This window comes from Cheilinus undulatus, linkage group 7 (assembly GCF_018320785.1).
Source record: "Cheilinus undulatus linkage group 7, ASM1832078v1, whole genome shotgun sequence".
Taxonomy (NCBI): Eukaryota; Metazoa; Chordata; class Actinopteri; order Labriformes; family Labridae; genus Cheilinus; species Cheilinus undulatus.
In genome coordinates, this window is record NC_054871.1 from 19,084,586 (window position 1) to 19,108,430 (window position 23,845).

The window sequence follows — 23,845 nt, forward strand, 5'->3', positions numbered from 1 at the left end:
AGCTAGGCTCACCAGGCCTCTACTTGCTGTCTCACACAGCACTGAAACATTGCTGACAATGAAGGCTTCATACAGTGTTAGTCACGCTTTTTAATCTCCACTCCTCAGTTCATCACAGAAACTGCAGGGCTGTTTCATTCATATAAATACAAGTGGGCTTGTATTAAATTAATCCATAGTATTGTATGAAAACTATGGAACACAACAGCAAGCAAGACAACAGCAATCAGGTTTTTTATTTGCCCCTCCCTCAACTTTATTTATTTTACATTATCTCAGAGGTCATGCAAAACACAAAGCTACAGTAATAGTGTATTCATTTATTCACAAGCAGTTTGATAAACAGTTTGACAATGAAAAGTTTGTTATGTTCAGCATAGGGTATGTCTCTTTAAGTCCTTAATTCATTGATTGCAGCTGGTTGAAGGTGGAGTTTCCACCCTGAGGGCCCACCAACTGCAGGTATGGGCATGGGGGTCAAGTGCATAGTAAGCTGGGTGGCAGGTAAAGATGTGGACCAGGGAGTTCTGACCCCAGATAAGTGGAAAAAAATTGAAGGAAGGAGGGATGGATGGACAGACAAACAGATGATGCAAAAAAGAAAACCTGAATCAAAGGACTATGTAGCTTAAGTTTGAATATTTGTCTAATAAAGTTTGTTTTTTTCTGTATTTCTCCATCTTTTTCGTGAGTCCATGGGTTGACTTTAATATGTTTTAATGATTGATGTGTGGAGAGTCATTGTCGTAAATGTCTGAAATACAAGAAAAAAACTGTTACTTAAAACACAGAGGTTTTAGCCCACATCATTAACTGCAGTACATGTATTGCATTTTTCAAAAGTTTCTAAAACCTTTTTTCTTTGATCTAAAGAAAACTCACCGCCTCCATAGTCAACATCATCGTAAATGTCTCCTTCCCTGGAAAAGAACATCAATGAAAATTTCATTTATATTTAAACTTTATGTTAACCAAGAGCTAACTGTTTTTGTCTGACTGTCTTAAAACACTCTCAAAAAATAATTAACATGTACATCAACAGTGGTGAGAATAGAAAGCTGTTAACACAGTGGAAGATGTTTATTTCAGGACCATGATAACTGTAAAAAAAAAATCTACCTGAGATCAAGACTTATTTATCTTATCTTGAAATAACAAAGCTGTTTTCATGTGATGATGTGTTGATTTTTTGAGATCTCAACAAACAACAAAAATGTTCATATTATCACAGGAAACTGTGATAAAACAAACATGTTTGTTTCATCCTGTCTCTATGTTCAGTCATAATTTTTGTTCTAAGGTCGAAAATGCAAAATGTCAATTAAAAAATACTGAGTGGTGGAAAATGTTTGAAAATTTTGTAAATATTCTCCCATCAAGGTGGCGGTGGTTGGTCAGACAACACTGTCAAACTGGGCAGCATTAAGTCTTTGTTTTACTAGCAAAGTCAAAGATGATGTGAGCATTCACATTAAATGTAATTCCAGTAAAGTAGTGTTCAATTTCATCACAAAGGTTTCATTTTCATTCTCTTTGACAGTTCCTCTCTTCATACTGGTGAGGACCTCACTCTAGAGATCTAAGAAAGCTTCACCATGTCAGTTTTACTCTTCTTCACATGAACGACAGATTTCTGGCAATCAAAGTCTGTAGTCATAGATGCTTTGTTTCAGTCTTTGTAAAAGCAAGCAGTTTGTATTTGAAGTGAAATGTTTCATATTTGAAATCAAATACTAAGAAATGAAATTAAAGAAACTTACAAACTTAAAAATAAGATAAATAAAAAAATATATAAAATTCACTCACATTGGAAGAAGAAGAGATCTGGACACATAACCATCTGTTAGATGTGACACACAAAAAAAATATTTAAAACCACAACGTTAAATACAGATCCTGCTAATAGTAGAAGGAAGGCTGTGTCTTAATCCACACTATTCTCACTACATGTGATGTCACCTTAAGTTGTTCAAAATTCATAGTATGCAATTTTGTGTATGTGAGAAGTCCTCGAATAACCTTGTATAGCAGATGGATTTGCCGACTCCATCTCTGTCGTCAGGCAAATCCATCTTGAAAAACTCCAGTCTGCAAAGTTTGTGCCAAACAAAACACTGTTCAGACCAATCAAAGTCATTTGAAGAGAACAAGGCGGTAGCTAAACTGAAATAAAAATTCTAGGCCTTTAATAAAAATTCTAGGCCTTTAATAAATATTCTAGGTTTTATTTTGGGGGTATAACTAAATTAAACCAAATCAGATGTTTTTAATCATTATAGCGAAACAAAATGTAAATATGCTTCATATAAACTCAATTAAAACAATGTGGGTAAACTCTGTGATAGATCATGCTGTTTTCACTGAATCAACTGTGCAGCCTTTCCAATGAGAGCTACAAAGGTTTTTTTTTTATGTCTATTAGTGATGTTATCAGACTGCACAGTTATAGATGATGGGCTGCCAGTTAGGCTGTAGAATGAGGGTAGAGTTGACACATTCAAAAGCAGATGTACCGCTGTCTATGTGACATTTTTAAAAACCGAGGAGTGGAATGAGAAGTTATGGGTTTTATATTTGGTAACATAAAAAACTCTAATATGTTACTTTTCTCAGTAACTCTGAAATCTAACACATTTAGTTTTGAAAGTAATAATACACAGCACTGGTATGCCATTTATACTGAATGTTTGAGTGTGTAGTAGAATGTCGTTTCATAAGACATGTGGTGTGATTTAAACATCATATTTGAAGAGCAGTGTTTACATACATTTTCCATACTGGTTGCGACAAAGAGCTTTCTTGTTGTTGGTGAGCTCTATGATGTCCAGGACTTCCCCCTGAGTCACTTGCAAATAATTTGCTCCTGGCTTCTTTATGACACTGTTAGGATCCACCATCATGGTGTGCAGCACATTGAGTGTCCCTTCATACTAGGGAGACAGAAGTTATTTTTAGACAGCTTTCAATGTTCAGTTACTGTCTTACGGGTAAAACTTTAATAAGTTTACGTCATATTTTAAACATCACATGAAAACGAAGCATTTCATTGTTTTTGGGAGTATGTGGAGCTCCTCAAGGAACTATCCTGGGCCCTCTTCATTTTAATCTCTTTTCAGTCTATAGAAATAGTTCATAAACATATAAACAACAGCATTTTCACACATTGATAATGTGATGAAACACTGATTTCACTACCACCCTTTTATTGGGCTTAATAGAGTGAAAATTTCTTACCTTAAATTTTTTTCTCAGCTCCTTTATAATTTTAGGATCTATGCTGGAAAATTACAATGAAAATACAGTTATCAGTCTAAAAGTACACCAATACACACTGGCAAAATTTTCTCTTTTGTTCTAGCACAGAGGGCAAAGTAAATCAGCAGTATACTCTCTTTTTGTACATTACCTCACCTTGTCCTGTCCCTTTCCAGTTGTACAGCAATAAAACTCAACATTTCACTGATACTTTCACTTTTCACTAATAAACTAAGTGCTCAGTATCTCAGCCTCTCATTTCCTTTTCTTTGCCAGTAAAGCAGATGTGAGTGTTTACCTTATTTCAGGTGGAGGTGGGGGGAAATCCTCAGACATTGTTTGAACGTCATCATAGTCATCTGAGGACACACACACACAAAAAAAAAAAAAAAAAAAAATACCCTGTAAACCGAGAGATCTCATGTTCTGGTTAAAAGACGTCAGTTTTTCCTGAAAAATATCTTTAAAGTCAATTATTATGAATAAAAACTACTCAAGTATGAACACGACCCACATAACTATTTTATGAATTACAGGTGGATCTTTAAAGAATAGAATATCAGGATTTTTTTTCAGTGATTTGACTGAAGAAGTGAAACTTCCATCATTATAGATACATCCCATTCAAAGGGAAATATTTCAAGACCTTTTTGTTTCAATCTTGATGATTATGGCTTACACCTCACAATTTCACAATCGTATTGTTGAGTCTGGTGTCTCTCATCTTCCTCTTGGCATTTCTCCAGAGATTCTCTACGGGGTTCAGGTTAGGCCAGTTGGCTTTCTGATCAAACACATAACACCAGGGTCAGGAAACTAGTTTATGGCATTTTTGACTTCACTGTTGGCAGGTGCCAGGTCCTGCTGGAAAAGGAAATCAGTATCTCCATAAAGCTCCTCAGCAGATGAAAGCAGATTTTAAATCTTCTGGTAGATGGCTGACAGTGTTGACGCTGGACTTGATAAAGCACAGTTGACCAACAGCAGCACCTTAAACCATCACTGGCTGTATAAGCCAAAAACATTTGACTTTAAGCACTTTGGATTCTGTGCCCCTCCAATCTTCCTTCAGACTCTGAGACATTGATTTCCAAATTAAACGCAAGGTTTAGTTCAATCTGAACAGAACTTTGCAACAGTCAGGTTCTTTTTCTCCTTAGTCCAGGTGAGACGCTGATGACATTGTCCGTGGTTCAGGATTTGCTATACACAAAGAACACGACACTTTTAGCCCATTTTCTGGACCGTCTGTGTGTGGCTCTTGATCCACTGACTCCACTATCAGTCCACTCCTTGTGAAGCTCCCTTAAATTCTTAAGTCCGCTTTGTTTGATAATCCTCTGAAGGCTGAGCTCATCCCTGTTGCCTGTGCACCTTTTCCTACCAAACTTTTCCCTTTCAGTCAACTTTTCATGAATATGCTATGATACAGCCTCTGAGAACAGCCCGTCTTTTCAGAAGTGAGCTTCTGTGGCTCACCCTCCTTGTTGAGGGTGTCAATGATTGTCCTCTGGACAGTAGTCGTGTCAGCAGTCTGCCCCATGATTATAGTACTGAACCAAGTGAGAAAATGAAATCTTTGCAAATTGGACTTTTCCACAATATTCTAATAATTTCAGATAGTGGAGTTGAGATTTTTGTGAGCTGTACGTAAACCTTAATCAACCAGATTAAAACATTAAAAAGTCTCAAAAAGTTTCACTTTGTACAAGATGAATCTAAGATTTTAAAAGGTTTAACGTTTGGAAGTAAATCACAAAAAATGAAATTTATCATGGTTTTCTATTTATTTGTGATGCACCTGCAGAACCAGGTCTTTAAAGTTTTAATGGTTAACTGTGCATAATAATAAACCCCAATCAGGTGTTCCTGTGAGCTACACCATACAATCTGGTTTAAAGTTTTAATTAGAAAGGCACTCTGAGAGCGCAGACCTCCGTCATTAGCCCTATCTTCCAATAGTTAAGGAACCTTCAAAAAATTCCTGGATCCAGACGGTGATCTGGATCACTCCCAAAATCTAATCAGTTCTTCCTTATGCCATTTCTGACATTTCATGAAAATTTCATCAAAATCCATCCATAACTGTTTAAATTATGTTGCTAACAAATTAACAACCAAACTAACAAACCCTGCTGATCACAAAACCTCCTTGGCGGAGGTAATAATCCAAAGTCCCTACAGTAATAGTGCCAGAGACTTGGGAATCCCCTGTCCCAAGAGGCAATTAAAGCAGATAATTTTATGTACAGCTAAACACATTTCCTGATAGGCCATTTCCAACACTGTCATAAGAAAAACATCAAATAACACAACAGCCTCCAAACAATAATAAGCCAATTTAATAAAGGAAATAATGCACAGGTGATGTCTGTGTACATCTGAAAATAGCGGCAGACCTCTACATTGATACTGTGTGTAATATTACATTAAAGGATTCTTTTTACACAACTGTAATTTTAATTCAAATCTCAACTAATGACTGTATTTTATTTTAAATCGGTATATGATGTATATATTTCCTTTAAAGCATAAGAATACCATTTGAAATCATTTTACACATTTCTTTTATTTTTGGAGGCATCCAGTGATTCCCCTCTCAGTGCCTCATGATACCCTGAGGAGGGTCTCAGACCAATTTTGAGGACCACTTGCCTTCTGCGGTTGTTTTTCCCAATTGAGTTTGAAGGGTTAAATTTCTTGAAAGTTATGATTATTTCATTTTAATAAGTAAAGGGGAGCTGGGTTAAAGATTAACCAAAAACTTTAAAAGTATGAATGTATAATAATCCTATAGCCTCACTTATGAAATAAGCCATGTTGGTCCATAAGGGCTTATGTGTTGCATTTTCTTTTACATTTCACACTTACATGATAGTAATGCATAAAAAAAATCCATGGTGCAAAAATTATTGATGTACTGGGCTCTAATGACCAGCATGAAAAGAATCTTTGCATGTATTATCTTTAAACTGTTTTTTTCACTTTTTCCTTTTGAAAAATATGGATGTATAATCATTTTAAAGTCTAATGTACAGAGTGAGCCATTTTGGCACTTTAGGGTAAAAAGGGCCTCCAAAAGTTCAGTAAAACTGACATATTTCCCCTCATAGTAAGCCAGTCTACCAGTAATATCAATGTGTAGTTGCTTCTTACCGTCGTTTTCAAACATGCTGCAGAAAAGAGGAAAAAACATTGTATTAGTTAGAACACATGTGGGCAAGACTGAAAAATCATGCAATTTAATAGATATATATAATAATCCTGGTCTCATGTACCTGTCTCTGTTATTTGAATCCACATGTAACATCTGTGGAGGGTCTGGAGGTGGAGGAGGTAGAGGTGATAACTCTGGTTTTCTGGACTGCAGTAACTTCCGCTTCACTGCCTCATAGTCCACATCCACACATGTATTACTGATGTATCCGTCTGCAAAGCAACACAACACCAAAATACTTCAAGTGATCAGAGACTGAGATAACGATTTATACAACTGTGGGATGTTTGGATAAATCACATGAGCATGAATGTATGACTGTTGAATAAATATACATTTTAAATGCATTTTGTGCACACTGGTGCTACTTATAAATTTGCAGGACAGTTAAATTAAAAAGACACATTTTCATGTTACCCTCCTCAACCATAAATGTAGATCAACATAAACCCACCAGCAAATAAGGATGTGTTTGTTCCCTTTTTGATGTAATATCACACTCATAACTTCTCACTTCATGGTCTGCTTTATTGTGCCATATATACACAGCATGCAGCAAAATCCCAATATTATACTGTGTATATGAGTAGAAATAGTTCCTCAGTTTCTTTTGGAACCACAGTAATATCAGAAGGTATACTGAACTTTAACCTTTGTACCTTCATGCTGCTTTACAAGTAAGTTTCAGTCAAAACTAAAATAATATTGAGTTAGACTCTCCAGGCCCACGGTATAGTTTGTCTGGCTAAGTTGGCTTTTTTACCCTAGTAAATATGTTTAGTGGTAGCAGCAGTTCTGATGGGAGCAAAGGGGGAAGGAAGATGACTTAAGAAGAACAGTAAAAATAGTACAAACACAAGATTTGAATCAAGGGAACCTTGGCTCACGCTAGGCGTAAACCACAGGTCAGTGTCGACTGTTTCCCTCTAAAGTGTAACACAGTAAAACACGGCTGGAGCAACCCATAGCAGGGGACATTCAGGTACTAAATTATGTAAAGACCTGTTTTAGAAGTAGGTAAGCAAACGGTGGTTTGCTTTAGCTTTGTTAGCTGTAGCTAAAGCTAACACAGCTATGACAACTACATAATTAAATTTACTACATAAGCCAGTGTAGCCAAGTTAGCTATTGCAAATGTAGCTCTGGATAATGTAATGTGGTTAACGTAGCTACATCAGCGTACTTAGCTGCTTTGTAAGCAAAGCTTTAGGATTTTAGCTATATAGATATGTTAGCTACATAACTTCGTTATCTATAGCTAAGTAAGCTTTAGCAACGTGAGACTTTGTAAATAACACAGATAAATAGCTTAAGTAGCTGCTTTGTGAGCTTAGCATTTATCTGTCCTCTAATCCAGTGGTTCTTAACTGGTGGGTCAGGACCCAAAAGTGGGTTGCAGAGCAGTTTTCAGTGGGTTGTGACTAGGTGTCTGAAAAAAAAATGGTGGCAAAAGTCCTGAAGTCCTTCTTGGACATGCATCAGTACCTTTTGTTTAAGTTAACTAACTTATCTCCTCTTCTTGCAATAATCGGCTACTTTTCCCATGATAATGAAGTAATTCACAAGTTCTCTGTTAACTGGCAAAAATTGACACATAATGATGGGGAAAGAGGGTATAAAATTTGTCAGCTTTGTCCCTTTTCTTTTTTCTATCAGGTGTTTTGGTCCAATCATGTTCCAAACCGCAACGTATTTAATTAACTAAACATGCATTGTTGAACATTTTTTGGAAACTTGGGTTGCGATCTGTCATAAGACAGACTGGTGGGTCCTGAGGCCGGACCAGTTGAGAACCATTTCTCTAACCCTAAACAAAAAAAAAACAAAAACAAAAACAAAAAAAAAACTACCTCTATTTCAGAAAAAACCATGCTTGGGAGAAAAATGACCCCACCAAAACAGCACATTGCCAATGACTTAGTGCAATTAAGACAATATGCAAGTTTTAATGCTATGTAAAACTTATATTTTTGTTGCCATAGTATTAAAACTGGTATCAGTTAATTTTTGTTTTGAATGGCATCAGTTTAAGTTTAGAATTTTAGTGTCGTTATAACCCAAACATAAAATACACAGTGTTTGTAGGAAGTGTAAGAGATGTTTCACACACAGGGGAGGATGAAAGAGATTGTGGCAATGGAAATTTTGATTTCAGAGAGTTGAGTGTCATCTGCGTAAAGAGATACTTCATATGTTTATCAGCATTATAGAGTCAGAACCATGGCAGGGCCAAGAATCCTTTCATAAAAGCAAGGACCAGGACAGGACATACTCAAAAATATGAAGCTCTTAACTGAGTTTGGTTCTTATACGTACCGGAGAAAGTATACATCTAGTTTGCCAAAGGAGCAGACACTAAAATGTCATTATTTGGTTGCCGAATTACAAAGACAATACATCAGACTTTTTCAACTAACTGTGTTTTTATGCAAACTAAAAATCCACATCACAACAGCCAATGGGAATCTTACAGGAAGACATCTATGAATGAATCCCACACAGAATGATGCTGGAAGTTTGCAAAACACCGAGCTACACTGGATTATGAATACACTTATTTTCCTGGGACCTGTTAAAGAATTGATATTTCACTTAAAACAACTTAAAGTGAAAGAGTAAGATCACAACAGCATCCATGACCAAACATACAGCAATCATAGATCGTTTGATAGTTAAAGTTGTACTCACAGTTTCCATCTAAAGATCGTGCTAACCATTTGCCTCCTGGGTTATTCTTCACTCGTATTATCTCCACACTCTCTCCTTGTTGTACACTGAGGTCCAGTTTTCCTCCTCCATTCCAGTCATGTCTCACCCTGGCTGTATGAAGAACCTCCACCTCCCCTTTCAACTACAGAAGAACAACAACAGAGCGTGAATGTTGGCAATTAACAAACAAAACCTCCAAATATTTCCTGGTTTGAGAAACAGCTATCAAGTGTTTAAACTGCCGTTAGCACTCCTGTGTGGTGAGATGGAGCTTCATCATAAACCTGCTGACCTAAAAGTAAAAGATGAAATTTGATGCACTGTCAAAGCTGGATTAAATGACAAATAAATGTTTGATACGTACCTGAAAGTTCTTCTTCAGCGTATTTTCCTTTTTCTGACGCTCCATCTGCTCTTTCTTCTCCTGCTCCCGCTGCTTCTTTGCTTCTTTTTTGTTTTTCTTCTCACCTTTTACTCGATTTACCTCAACCTGATCCCTAAAAGGGAGCAAATAAAGTGATGAGTATTTGACACGTATTTAGATTTTCTCCAGTGTTCAGACATGAGGAACAAGCTTCATTCATGATGTACCTTTGACTTTGTCTCAACAGAGTCTAGCATAGCTTAAGCTAAATGCTAACGTCACTTTGCTAAGAGGCTAGTGAAGGCCATACTAGCATAATATGATCAGGTTTAGCTGGAAGTATTTCCATATTTTCTCATACACAGTGTATTCAGAAAATATTAAGACCCCCTTCACTTTTTCAATTTTGTATAAAAAATAATATCAACAAATACATTTAGAGTATTATAGAAGAGAAACATAAGACTTTGACATGTAAAGGAACATTAAGCATTTATACAACAATATGAATTCTTTAGCAGCTGTAATATTCAAGTGATGTAAACAATTATACTGACTTATTAAATAAGTGGTAATTGACCATTTATGCATAATAAGTACTTTTACTGTTAATATTTAAAATTTTGTTTACATTCTGACATTTTTTAGGCAGGAATATTATTTCACCCTGAGTATATCTACAAGCACAATGTAGAAGCTGAAGTGGAAGTGGTTTCTGCAGCGGCCTCATTTGTATTTACAGTAGGGGCTAAAATAACATTAGCAGACACAATTAATGTGAAAAGTGTCTTGTGTTTTTCTTTGCTGAAGCCAAATTCAACTCATAGCCAGTAGGTGTTCATCATTTACAGACACTTTGGCTCAATAGTACAGGCAGAAATGTTATACTCACTCATCGATAGACTCGTACACATCATCATCATCATCCTACAAAAAGAATCAATAATATTTTAATACAACTTATTCTTTCAGAATTAGTTGATTAGAGAGAGATCAAAACCTTATACTCAAGAGAAAATACTGAATTTATCAAGTTTAAATGTTACAGGTTTCACCAATAGTGAACAGGTCTACAAGCATTCAAAAGATCATGATCATGGTTTTGAGGAATAGAGCAATTTGTTTTCATTACAAGAAGTGATGATGGAAGTGAAAATGAATGGTTGTCATAGTAACATATTTTTGTCCTTACCCCATCCAAACAATGTGAACTATTGTCACTCCAGGACTCTATGAAAACAAACAATACAGACATTTGAAGTTTTGCTTTCTTATCTTTGATGTAGCACCCCCCCCCCCAAAAAGAAAACTCCATTAAAACTTTTTTTTAGTTTATTAATTAAAATGTGTAAAAATTGATTAAAATGTGTAAAAAGAGCAAGAACTTAAGATCAAAATGAGCTTACCGCTTTTCTCAAAGCTTCCAACGTCATCATAGGTGTCTTGAATGTCACTGTAATAAAATAAAAATAAATAAGTTAAAGCTCCTGTGGGGAACTACTTCTTGTGTTGACTTTTGCGCCCCCCTGTTGAAAAGTTGTACCTCGTATTGCTTCTCTTATTTTATCCTGTCCAGGTGTAAATAGTGTCCATTTCCTCATCTGACACCTACCCCCTGGCTCATTTACACACATCAACCTCTATTCCTTGTTTGGTCCCTTGTCCCAGAAACAGTTACTAGGGGCAGAGGCTAATTCTTCCAAAAATGGACCAACTCTTCAAGACGCTGATAACTTATCCGTAGTTGTCAATCACGTTCATGTACACAAATGCAATGACAACACATTATACAGCAAAAATTGAGATGTTACCTAACTAGCTAGCTTGGTAAGAAGGTAGCTAGGTTACTAGTTAGTTAGCATCCGTCCACTACACCAGCTATCCTGTTTGGGGTTGCAGAAAGGCTGGAGCATCCCAGCTATCATTGGGCGAGAGGTGGGGTACACCCTGGACTGGCTGCCAGTCAATCACAAGGCTCACACCTATGGGCAATTTAGAGTAACCAATTCACCTAAAGAGCATGTCTTTGGTTGTCATATGTGCTTCAAGATATCAATGTGCAAGAGCTATTTTCAAACACTTATGTGAAATAAAAGGACCATACTGCATTGAGACAACCTAAAATTATGATTATGTGATGGTTGTTGTTATTTTTCAGTCTCATTGAGGAAGAAACAACATTCATTTACACTTCTTTGATTCCTTGAGCAACCATCTTGCAGATGATTCACAAGTCATTCTGGGAAATTATTCAGTGTGCCTCCAGGACATCTCAGTTTTAAGGACCATACACCCCTGGTGTCTGAGGACCGCCTATCCCTTAATTGGAGTCTTGATTCCAGACAAATTGCAAATGCTAGTCTTTTTTGAAATTCTTTGTGTGGTGTTTTTTGTCGTTTTATTATCTTATTTTGGTTAGCTTCCGGTTCCGGAGGCTGTTTCTGGCTGCTAACTTTCTTTGCTTTCCCTGAGGCATTCACCCCTTCCCCCCTGGTGCTGTGGAGAGCGCACACCTGCAGCGAATCACTCATTGAGGATCACTATTTAGGACCTGCTGCAGCTCTCTTCAGCGCCTGAGTCTTGCCAACCTTACCTTACGGTAAACGTCAGCTCCAGGCTCCTTCTCTCGAGATCTCCCAGAGAAGTTTCCAGTGCTCTTTTTGAAGAACCTTTTTGAGTAATTTCCAGTGCTTGTATTTTGCTTCTTGTGGTTAACGTGCCTCTCCCTCTTCTTCCAGTGCCTCCTGCCCTGATCACCGCAGCCAGCTCCAGCACACTCTCACTTTCCCGTGGACTCCTGAGATCCCCCCTCCCTTTGTCACTTACCTGCACAATAAATCTGTTAAATCTGCTCCATCGTCTCCGCATCCTGAGTCCTACCATTACACCGACACAACACTTTGGGTTTTTTGTTAGTTTTGCCTTGGCCCACTTACATTTGTAATTCTACTGCTGCATTTTCATTGCAGAGTTAAAAGTACAACTTTAATACATATCATTAATAATTGAAATATCATAAATACACCAGATTAAAAGAAGCCCTGTATTTGTTCACAATATAAAGATGGCAGACATTCAGGCAGCAACATGAGAAATTACAGTTTTTTGTCTCAAAAATGTGTAATAATCAACAGCTGAATATGCCTCGTGAAATCATTTTAGAGATTCAGACGTTTAAACAGATTGAAGTAAATATATGTGGAGACACTTGTTAAACTTTTGTTGCATCCAAGCATTGAAATGCCTAAGATACACAAAATCTTTTTTGTGGATGTGCCTGGCAAAACACGTGATTAAAAGCGCATGATGTGCTTTTATTTTGAAGGATACATCCCACATCTCTTTGCTCCATTACATCTTTAGTTCAGCATCTTAAGTATAAGATGCTCCAATCATTAAAAAACTTTTGGTTATGTCCTAGTCTAGGGGAACCTGGACAAAGTTATGACTGAAAAATGTAAGAAATTTGGTTCATGAGTTGTTCTAAGGTGGTGGTAGTAGATCCTGACGCTTGACTAGTTGATGACCAATGCTTCACACAACGTCCTAACTTTTTTGAATTGATGTTGTAATATGACATTAAGAGTTATTGCATGGTTTTGTAGGTTACAGCTCTGTAGTTATTATATTAGTGTGCTTCAGTAAAATCAGTGTCCATGAACAGAAAATGACTCACACAGAGGCAACCTGGTGCGGCAGCTTGGGTTTGTTGGTTCTCTGAGGTGGTTTTGGAAGATTCACAAGTGCAGGTGAAGACACTTTTCCAGGTGAACCTAGAGGAAGAATCAGAGATAATGTCTTTATTTACAGAAATGTACGTAGAGAATAATGTGACCAATAACCAGCAACTCAAATTATTTTATTGAACAGCTATAAAATGACATAACTAATGACAAATATTCACTGCTTTAAATGAGCAAATTTACATTTAGAGAAGAACACTCGCTTTTCACAGATATGCATTTTTTTTAAACACTCAACAGTTTATTTTGCTGTGTTAAAGTTACCTTATAGGAATAAATTGAATACCGCATCTAAGTGTACATGGTCCTAATGGGAGGTGGTGTTAAGTAACACGAGTAAATTAATCCACACAAGTGATAACTGGAAACATTATTTGAAATGCAAACTGAGGTGGCCACAAAGGAGATTTTAAAACAGCTCGGTTTACATTTAGGAGCTCTGTAACATCTACCAGAAAGTAAAAGTTCAGGGTAGAGGATGTGAGATGGATCAGACAAAACTCACTGTGCTTGCCTCAGAACAGACTTTTCGTACATGGACTACAGGGAAAAGTTTTTCGTCCTTCACGGTGGTCTGCACCAAGGTTATTATAGTTAACTAAAACTAACTAAACTAAAACTAAAATGTTAAACTCATTCTAGTTAACTGAAACTAAATAAGAACTAAGCTTTACCAAAAAAAAAAAGAAAACTAACCATAACCTTATACTGCACTTACAAAACTAACTAAAATGAAATAAAAATAGAGACACAATATCCTCATTTTTAGTCTTTGACACAACCAGACTGACTGGCACCTACATCCAAGCCTGGGTTGAGTAAAATGGCCTGATTTGATTGGTTAAGACTTCACACAGTGGTAGTTTTATGTCTGGAGTTTCAAACATCAACTTTAAATAAAAACAATGATAAGTGAAGAGTAGCCTGTTTGTATATGTTTTTTTAAAATGTATGATGTTCACTCAGCCCTTACAGCTATCTGAAAAAAAACCAACTTAAAACTAACACTAAAACTAATAGAAACTAAACTAAAACAAAGCATTTTTGCAAAATAAAAACTAAATTAACAAACCACCAGTAAAAACAAACAAAAACTAAACTGAAATTGAACACAGAAAGTGAAAACAAAATAACAATAAAAACGAACGAAAAATCCGAAACTATTATAACCTCGGTCTGCACCAGACGAACAAGTTTAGATTTTAACTGGACATAAAGATGACCATACCAGACTGACATCTGATCCCGGGTTATGCTCTCTAAAACAGCCTCATAAAACAAAAACCTGATCTCTGATCGACACCAAACACCACGAGTCGACATAAAAAAAAGTAATGTGTATTCCCCAGCTAAAGAGGTTATCTTAGAAAACAGCTAAGAGCTGACCTGGTTCATGCTTTTTTTAAATCACAGATTAGCAGTCGGGTATGATCGCCAACTGAACTTTGGGAGTTAAGTCATCTTATCACTGTGATATCAACACGCCAGTATGAACTGTGAAATGATGCAGTTTGGTTAATGAAGTGATTACAATGCCAAAAAGAACTATACTTCTACTGTTTATTCTCCAACTGTAATATTTAAAAAATAATTATAAAATGAAATTCTGTTTTCAATTCAACAAAATCCTCAGTTCCTCAAAGTTTGCAAAAATGTCCGCTCTGACTCTAGGGTGAAGTGAATATATTTAAAAATATATATTTTTCTGGGCTTTATTTACAAAGGAGGAGAGTGAATAGAATCAAAAGGGATGAGAGAGTGGGGGAGAGACATGCAGGAAAGGAGCCACAGACCGGGCGCATGGGGCACTTGGCCATCTGAGGGTCCAAACTGAATAGAATATCCGATCCAATGTCAAGGCCACTGGGTCTCATGTTCCTCCTGTTCTTATGAACAGTATATCTCAAGAGTCCTTTCAGGGATTTTCTGCACCACTTTTATTTCATAGGCTTGACTTGCTCTGTAATCCAAAATCAAGTACTAAACATGCACCTCCACCTTTAAAGAGATAAGATTTGTAATCACACAACCAAAAGACCACTCTGCCCCTTTTAATAACCCACCACTACTGTCACTATCCAGCAATTGTAAACCCTGTGGACCTATGTTATCTCCATGCAGTATATTTCTAGTTTTTAAGGTGACCCTGTTGAGAAAAGGAAATCAGACACATGGTAACAGGAAGGGAGGAATATGTTTTGTTTGTTTGCTCTGTTGACACATTTTCAAATCTAACAGCCTAACCTGTCAGTATTTCCAGACTGAATACATTTGCTTTTCAAGTGGAGTGAGTGCAATAAACCAGCTTTAAGAAAAACTGAGCATAAAAATAAAGTCAAGCCAACTTCAGATGACCTTTTTATAATTGCTAATCATCTTGTGGAGAAGACTGAGGGACTCACTGTGCTGCTGTCTCGCTGCTGGCAGTGCTGGTCCTCGCTGTGGCCTCATAAAAGGCTCTAGATTCACATTTGGAGGCCGTTTAGGTTTCAGCGGCAGGGGCCCTTCAGGCGGCAGAGGCCTCCTCAGCGGGGTCACCTCAGCTGTGCTCCTCTGCCGGGGCTGCTGTCGGAGCGGTGGTGGGACGGAGGCGTGAGCGGAGACAGGAGCCTGAGAAGGAGCAGGAGCTGGAGCTGGAGCTGGACTTGGCTTTGGTCCTGGAGGTCTCTGGTGCCTCAGCATCATGTGCTGCAGCATCTCCCCAGTCTGCCTGACATTGCTGACATCTGCAGGCTGAGCGGCTGGTCTGAGTCCTGGGTTGGGAGGTAGTCGAGGGGCAAAAGCAGGTCTGGAGGGCGGGGGGGCCGACATCTGTTCTTGCCTGGGGAACCTCACCAGGCCTGGGCTGGCTGTGGGTGGAGGAACCGTAGGTGGGAGTCTGTGATTGACCAGATTGTTCTCCGTCACCTGTAGGATTGACCTCTCAAAGTTGGGTCGTGGTGACTTTGGGGAGCCGCTGTCTCGGCTGCTGGTGTCTGAGGTGTTGGCTTTGTTGTTGAAGCGGGCCCTTAGAGCCTTGAAGTCGACACTCTCCTCCTAAAAACAACACAGGAACAAAAACTGAGAGTGAAGCAACTGTGTCACCAAAGCAGGAAGTTAGCAGCACAGCAAGGCATGCCCCCCACGCTTACAGATAGACACAGATAGAAAGACAAACCTCCACGCTATCTTTGTAAAGTGAGAACTCACACTGCAACAACAGCTTCCTGGTTGTTTGATTTCTGCAGAACTGAAATTCTCATTCAGTTTGAGCAGCAGAAACAAAAATTTAGGTGCAGTTTGAAAAGTCTTCTTTGACAGGAAGAACCCTTGCACAGAATCAAATATCTGGTGATTTTGACCATCCACCACTGGAGCTTTTGTCAATATTTGTAATCCTTGCCACAGTAGTGTTCTTCAAGGCATAGTGGCATTAGTTTGATACTTAAAAGTGCATACATTTAGTAATGACAATGCTGGTTTCATCAAATGTTAAAGAGAATTAAGAGCTGCTCAAATCATATTGCTAGAATTACTTCTCTTTTTTCATTACCATCATGGTTACTGATGCTAGAGACAATGACCACTTTACAAAGCTACCAAACACACTGTAGCTGCTATGGACCACATGACTTGCTGCTGTAGACATCACTTATTACAACTATTTCAACTACAACTTAGGCTTACATCCATTATTGCTAATAGAAAAGTTAAGGTGAATCTAAAAAGAGCTCAACTTCACCTGCTATAATTATCAATGTCAGTCTGATTAGCTTTGCACTAAATGTAAAGATGAGGTGGAATAATTAACCCCTCTATGAAAATGTTATGTTTTTAAAGTACTTCCTAAGTGCTGTTAAACACAGCAAGGCATTTTAACACAGCTTTTCCCTAACACCCTTGTTTATTTTGGATGCTCACGTTATTTTACTATTTTTGGTTATGCCTTTTAATTTTAGGAAGAATTTGTTTTTTTACGTTTTGGAAATCTCTGATAATTTTAAAGGGAATTTTAGTGGAAATTAAGTTCATACCTGGCTGTACTGACTGGCCCTGAATGGCCCTTTACCAACAGGCCAAAACGCTCAAAATTTATAAAAAGAAAAAAGGAAAAAAGTTGTGTGTTGCACAGTGAGATTTTTACCATTTGAACATTTGATCCTTTTCAAAGGCAGCTTAGGTTTAATACTTAACAGATCCTAATGACCCTAAATAATTGCATGAAAATAAAAATGCATGACGAAAGCTCGGGTCTCGGGAGGTTAGGTAGTGCAAATGAACATATGATATGAGATGAGACATTTCACCACAGTCAGGATTAAAAGAATATTCAAGTAAAATAGCAAAAAGGCAATTCAAATGTAAGAATGTTGCTGCTTATTCTTCACATTTTTTTATCCTGAATACTAAAATTATAGCCATATCCAAGAAAAAAGAACCTCTGCAGAAATTACTGATGAATTACTTATAAATTATGATGGCAGTTTTTAAGAAATTATGAATGTAGGCATTCAGAAATGACCTAAAAGTTATTTTGATCTTACTCAGGAAGGACTTCTGAGTATCAAGGAACATAAATAGAAATGATCACCTTATTTCCAAAGAATTGCTAAAATACCACCTAACCACAGAGCTTTAACAGTATTATGAGGAATTACTTATCAAGTCATTTTCCCTTCACTGTTAGATGATATAACTTATGAAATGTAGCACAGAGAAAGACCATGAAGAGCTTAAATGCAAACAAGAGAGAACTTTCGGGGAGATTTGAAGACTGGACTGGTAGCCAGTGTAGAGATGCTAATGTCAATGCTGTCTTCATTTTTTGGCTCCCACAAAAGTTTCTGACTGCGGCACTTTGAACAAGTTGGACGTGCTGTATTGAGGTAATTGTAGACACTAAAACTTTGATGGAAAAATTTTAAAGATTTACTGTCAATTCCTTAAATGTAGTTTTTAGACCTGCATTAAAAATATATATTTTGTTTTAATATTGAATGTTAAGAGCTATTTTTTTTTTTAACATTTTGCTCTATCTTAAGCTTTGAAGCCTTTTTCCCCATGAGCTTATACCCTATAAAAAGGTTGGTTTTCTTGTACAGAAATGGGCTCAGAGAACAGTTTAAATGGAGTGATATTAAAATAACCCTCAATGAAAAAAAGTACATTAAAAATGCACCAATATTTGGGGAAGTTTAGGGTGTGACTGACTTGTTGAAGATGTTATTTTCATTTAAAGCTTATCAAAGGTTAAAGCTTCAGGGATCTTATTAATATGTAATGGTTGTCTTAGTTACATCTTTAGTTTGTTGGTCATTTGGCTGTAAAATGCAAACTAAACTCATAAAACATGACTCTCCTGAGGTGACTGTCCTCATTGCTAGCTGTGGTAGTTGTATCCCAGCAATGTATGATGCTTTATTTCTGCAGCAGAGTTTCATACCTTATTTATTTCTCTGTTTTTCTTTCTTACTTTTTTATTGTCTTTTCTTTCCTCTTAGGAAGGATCTGCCACCTTAAAGTCTTCTTTGCCTACAGATTTATGTCCTTTACTGTAAGTCGCCTTGGTAATGAGTAAAGCTTTGAGCTTTCTGCTTCTCTGGGATGTCATTTTGGGTTTAGATTGTCTCATTCGTACCTAGAAAGATGATCAAAACTCAACTGAGTGATGAGGAAGCATTTTAGAAAATGAAGAGCCCCCAATCACTACAGGCAGAGACAGAGGTGCTGCTTGTCCACAGAAAGGGAAGGCAACCGCCAGGGGCTCCATGACTATAAAAACCTCAAAAGTGATCCTTGGCAATGAATTGAGTTTAAAATTCAGATACAGTTTTGGCTTCATGTGATTATGAAAACAAGATAATCAAGACTGAATGGTTACTGAGCTGCATGCAGTGGTGTGCTCATTTTAGTCACAGGTTTTGTCATGGGTGCTTTATTTTGGCCTCAGGAGTGCATCACCTCTACCTGTAAAAACATACTTTATTTATTTACACATATTTTATCTATTTGCACATGTATTTTCATTTGCTTGATTTTTCTAAGTGTTCACAATGTTAAAGCATTCAGAGAGTTAAAGTTAAAGGTGCAATGTGTAATAATCAGCCTATAGCATTCAGTGATTCAACACCCAAATGAGTGTTTAATTTAAATTTTTTTATTTGTATTAGAATAAACCTTTCATTCATACATAGGGAGGGTCCCCTACATAAACTCTGCCATCTCTAAATTTTGCATCTTGCATGTTACTACAGTACCATAGGAGTGACCAATATCAGCTATATATATATATATATATATATATATATATATATATATATTTTTTTTTTTTTTTTTTTTTTTAAGATTTATTTTTGGGCCTTTTCATACCTTTATTAGATAGAGGAGGACAGTGGATAGACTTGGAAACAGGGAAGAGAGCGGGGAGAGACATGCGGGAAATGGTGCCACAGGCTGGAATCGAACGCCGCGTACATGGTGCACGCCTTAACCACTCAACTACCCGCGCCCCCAACTACATATTTTTAATAAAATTCCACTGCTTGTGGTCTGATGGATAGAGGAAAAAGAAGTGTTACCGTGCTGAAAATTTCATGTGAAAACTTAGAAAAGGGATAATTTTATCATTTCCAAGAGGCAGAAAAATGTGAAAAAGGAAATAGATTGATAAAATAGAAATAGATAAATCATTTTGAAAAGGCTCTCACTTTTTTCTAGCTGTGCTGATGACAGGAAGGATTTAGTAATGAAGCCTTTCATGCACCCACATATGATATAAATGTTACACATTATCATCACAATAAAAACAGAGAAAAACAGTGAATGTGCAGCAGTTTCCCTGTTGTAGAGACAGATTTATTGCATAGTAACTTCAAAAATAAACCACTTTATAAATCTATCTGCAATCAGCAATACAGTTTGATCATAACCAATGTGAAGAGTGGGAGGGGTGGGTGTTGGGAGGGCTGACGAGGTGTTCAGGTGATTGATATGAGCACACTAGCATGTTCTGTACTCCATCTACTGCTCTTTATTTTTCTGTATTGTCCTAAAAACCTTGAAAAAAGATTTTGGGTGAAAAAAAAAAAAATCACTTTAAACTGGGTGACTGTGAGAGTGATAGCAACAAAAAACAATGCATCGTCTCCTTCAGTCACAGCAGTATGAACTGGTGGTTCGTTACACATCACGGAAAGGTTTTTTGCAAGTAGCTGTAAGTTTAAACTTGTCTCATCATGAATCTTTGGTCTGAACTGGCTTAGATATTCCCAATTTTACACACTTTAAATAATTGCATGCAATGTAGATGTAAAAGCAGTGACGAATCATTTGATATTTATGATCAATCAAAATAATGGCGACTAGGATTTTTGCCATAATCAATGAGCCACTCTTTTGAGCTCATAATGTGTAAACTTTGCAATGACAGTAGGAAACCCCCCTCAAGGGCCCCCCTCAGACACTCTTGTCACACTTCTGAGTGTTGTATGGATTATTTCTGGGAAAACCTGGGTTTGTCTTTTAAAGTCAGTGAAGAAAAATGAAGAATTTGTCAGTCTAGGAGTAAAAAAATAGAGAGGTTGTTGTTGTTGTTGTTATGTCAGATTAATTTTAAATGAAAGTCATAAAAACTAGTTGGAGGCCCTCTCTTTGAATTTTTGTCTCTGGCCTCAACAGACTCTTAAAGGGGACATATTATGCCAAATACACTTTTTCAGGCTTTTCTAACAAAGATATGTGCCCCAGGCCTGTCCACAATCCCCTCAAGTAACAGAAAAATCCATTCCCTCTCCCTCTCTTTTTCTCCACCTTTCTCAGATTTCCCCCTAATGATGTCATGTGGGGAGTTAACTCCGCCCACACATTTGGTTGGCCCTCCCCACTTAGAAGAAGGTTCTCTCCTCCCCACATCCATTAAGCCACATTCATTTCCTGAGAGGGGCGGAGTCAGGGGCGGAGTCACATCGCTCATTGACATTTAAAGCCACAGACACAGAAACGGCTTGTTCGGAGCAGGGCTGGGACAGAGGGGTTTTAGACATGCAAAAATCCAATACTGGAATGTTCTTTCAGAAACAAACTTCACAGACATGTTCTAGGGACCTCTGACAATATAAAATTGTCTTTAAAGGGTAAAATATGTGCCCTTTAGTTGTCTTGGCAGAGATTATGTCATTGGTTGAGCCTAGCTTGAAAAGATGGAGTTAGAAAACGGTTTAAATAGAGCAATATTTAGCAATATTTAACTGACAAATACAAACTGCAAATTAAAGAACTGTGTGGGGATAAAAAAAAAACAATTATGCAACAAAGAGACAAGTCTTTTGTCTTTTGACATGAAATTAAAAAAAAATTTAAAAGCCCACCATCTATTATCCAACACACTTGTAAGAGTGAATGTGAAGAAGAGCAGGAAGTTCTCACAACCACACACCTCTCTACCACAGCTAGCATCCTGCGGTGGTTACCATGGAAATGCTGTCCCCGCTGTCACTCAAGCACCAATGAGCTGCAAGCTCAGCCCAGAGCGCAGACGGAGAAACGAAGGGAACAGGCGAGAACGTTTTGTCTCTACACCACAAAAAACACGCGCAGGGTTACACTGTCAGTCAGCCAGACACGAGGCAGAGACTCTGTGTCTGTGGTTCCACATTTGATGTGACACATTAACACAGCTGTGCAGGTGTGCTACAACATCAGCACTGTCAAAATCAGCTTACACACTTTTATGTTTTAGCTTTTTTAAAAAATATTTCCCACTGAAGCAAAAACAAAACCTTCTAAAAAGTGGATCAACTGTTTTGAATTATTCTATGTTAGTGTTCTGTAACCATTTTAAAGTTCAACAACCTGTGAGAGATGTGCTACACTATTAAATGCTCATCATATGTAATACTAGTATTTTATCCTTTACTGTGGTACAACAACCATCTCTTATCTTCTCCCTTAAAAAACCCTCAAAACGTAGGAATTGGGGCAAATCCAGCTGAGTCTGTAAGATAAGAAGAAAGAGAAGTAGAGAGAAAGTGTAGCTGAGCCCGCTGTGAATCATTAACTGGTGATAATAAAGCTTTCTTTCATCCACATGGACATTCCTACTTTTTCACAATTCTACTTCCCCTTTCACTGAGAGAGAAAACCACTCAAATAATCATCTTTTACTTTTTGTAACGCTGTGCTTTTTTGTAACATCAGCTTCATAAAACAGGTCAAAAGCATAAAAATGCCAAGAAAGTCTTTATTTATAGGACAGGAGAAAGTTTCAGCCACATGAAACGATTAAATCAGTCCACAGCAGTCGCGTTATTCATAGAAGTCTTGGTGGTCAAGGAGGAAATGGTCAAAATAAAACATGAAGAGAAGAATGAAAGTCCCCATAGTGGACTTAAAAACCCCTTCACTAACTGATAAACTCAAAAACAACCTCTAAAATAACAATCACCTACCATATCTGTCCTTTGTGATGCTTTAGTGATGGATAAAGTGCTCCATGTCCAGCAGTGAAACAGTATCTAGGCTCACTGATGCTGCTGCAGAGACACCTGCATGTCCCATGTCACTAAGCTTACAGCAAATGAGGAAATGCTCAGAAACACAGAGAGGTGACTGATGGTTCACAACATGGATCACCATGAGGGGAACAATGACATGCTGCCTGACAATAGCTTCAGTGGTACAGATATCAATGAGCTTCGAGCCTTAGCCTTAGCTACATTATCTATGTAACTCTGTTATCTATGTAGCTCTGCTATCTACGTAGTTAATGCTATGTTGTTTGCTACATTAGCAGGCTGTTTACTCAGCTTTATTAAATGTTTTGTAAGTAGGTTTTGTAGGTCAGGATTTAAACCTTTGACATTTGGCATTCTGACACTTATCTCAACCCTTATCCAAACCAAACCAAAAGTTTAATCCGATTTTATTTTGAAAGTTTAAGAGTGTATTTCTCTTCTGACAGATGCAGGGTCTCACAGTAACGGTCTCTACGAGTGGGCATCTAAAAGCTTGGGTCTACCGCCAGACCCTTCTCAAAACTGCAGTGATGTCCCACACAACAACAACAACAACGGAGGGGATAGAGATGGTGTAACTGGTTCTTGGTCTGTGGCTTTTTTTGTCACAGCAAGGAAGTGAATATTTTTCCAGAGACAGCTGCAAGCAGTGAGACGAAATAAAATTTAAAAGTAGAGTTAGGGAAGTTACACAGAAGAGCAAAGCCAATGACGAGAGGGGTTGGATTCCCATGTCAGACATCTTTGTGACACTCCTGACGATACTCTGACTAATCAGTAATGTCTTGAAATCCCAGCTCACTTGGAACCTTCCCAGAGTTGATACCAAAATAGTACCAGGTACTAGGTAACGTCTCTAATGGAAAATAAAAATAACCTAGTAGAGTTGAGACGAGTTGAGAAGGTACCACATAGTGGAAAAGCACCATACTATCAGTCTTTCCAAAAGGGACCACGCTGACCAACACCTCCTGTGGGTAAAATACTCACTATTGACAAGTATCTCATATTACCAACCTTAAAAATACAAAACTACCCTTTTAATCTTCTTTTTTTTATCTTGAAT

The 23,845-nt window shown here is 37.5% G+C and overlaps 1 protein-coding gene across 1 annotated transcript; it reads right to left on the reverse strand.

Annotated features, from left to right (window-relative positions):
* Positions 1–247: 247 nt before the first annotated feature.
* On the reverse strand, positions 248–22,832 carry si:ch73-40i7.2 (FYN-binding protein 1). Its single transcript, XM_041790784.1, has 16 exons — positions 22,714–22,832; positions 15,691–16,324; positions 13,222–13,318; positions 10,952–10,998; positions 10,738–10,775; positions 10,438–10,472; positions 9,546–9,678; positions 9,161–9,323; positions 6,534–6,684; positions 6,412–6,428; positions 3,554–3,614; positions 3,235–3,277; positions 2,768–2,930; positions 1,807–1,840; positions 883–920; positions 248–754 (listed from the first exon to the last, which is right to left on the reverse strand). Exons 1-16 carry the CDS (start codon positions 22,714–22,716, stop codon positions 717–719), a joined length of 1,695 nt encoding a protein of 564 aa, XP_041646718.1. The 5' UTR covers positions 22,717–22,832; the 3' UTR covers positions 248–716.
* Positions 22,833–23,845: the final 1,013 nt, after the last annotated feature.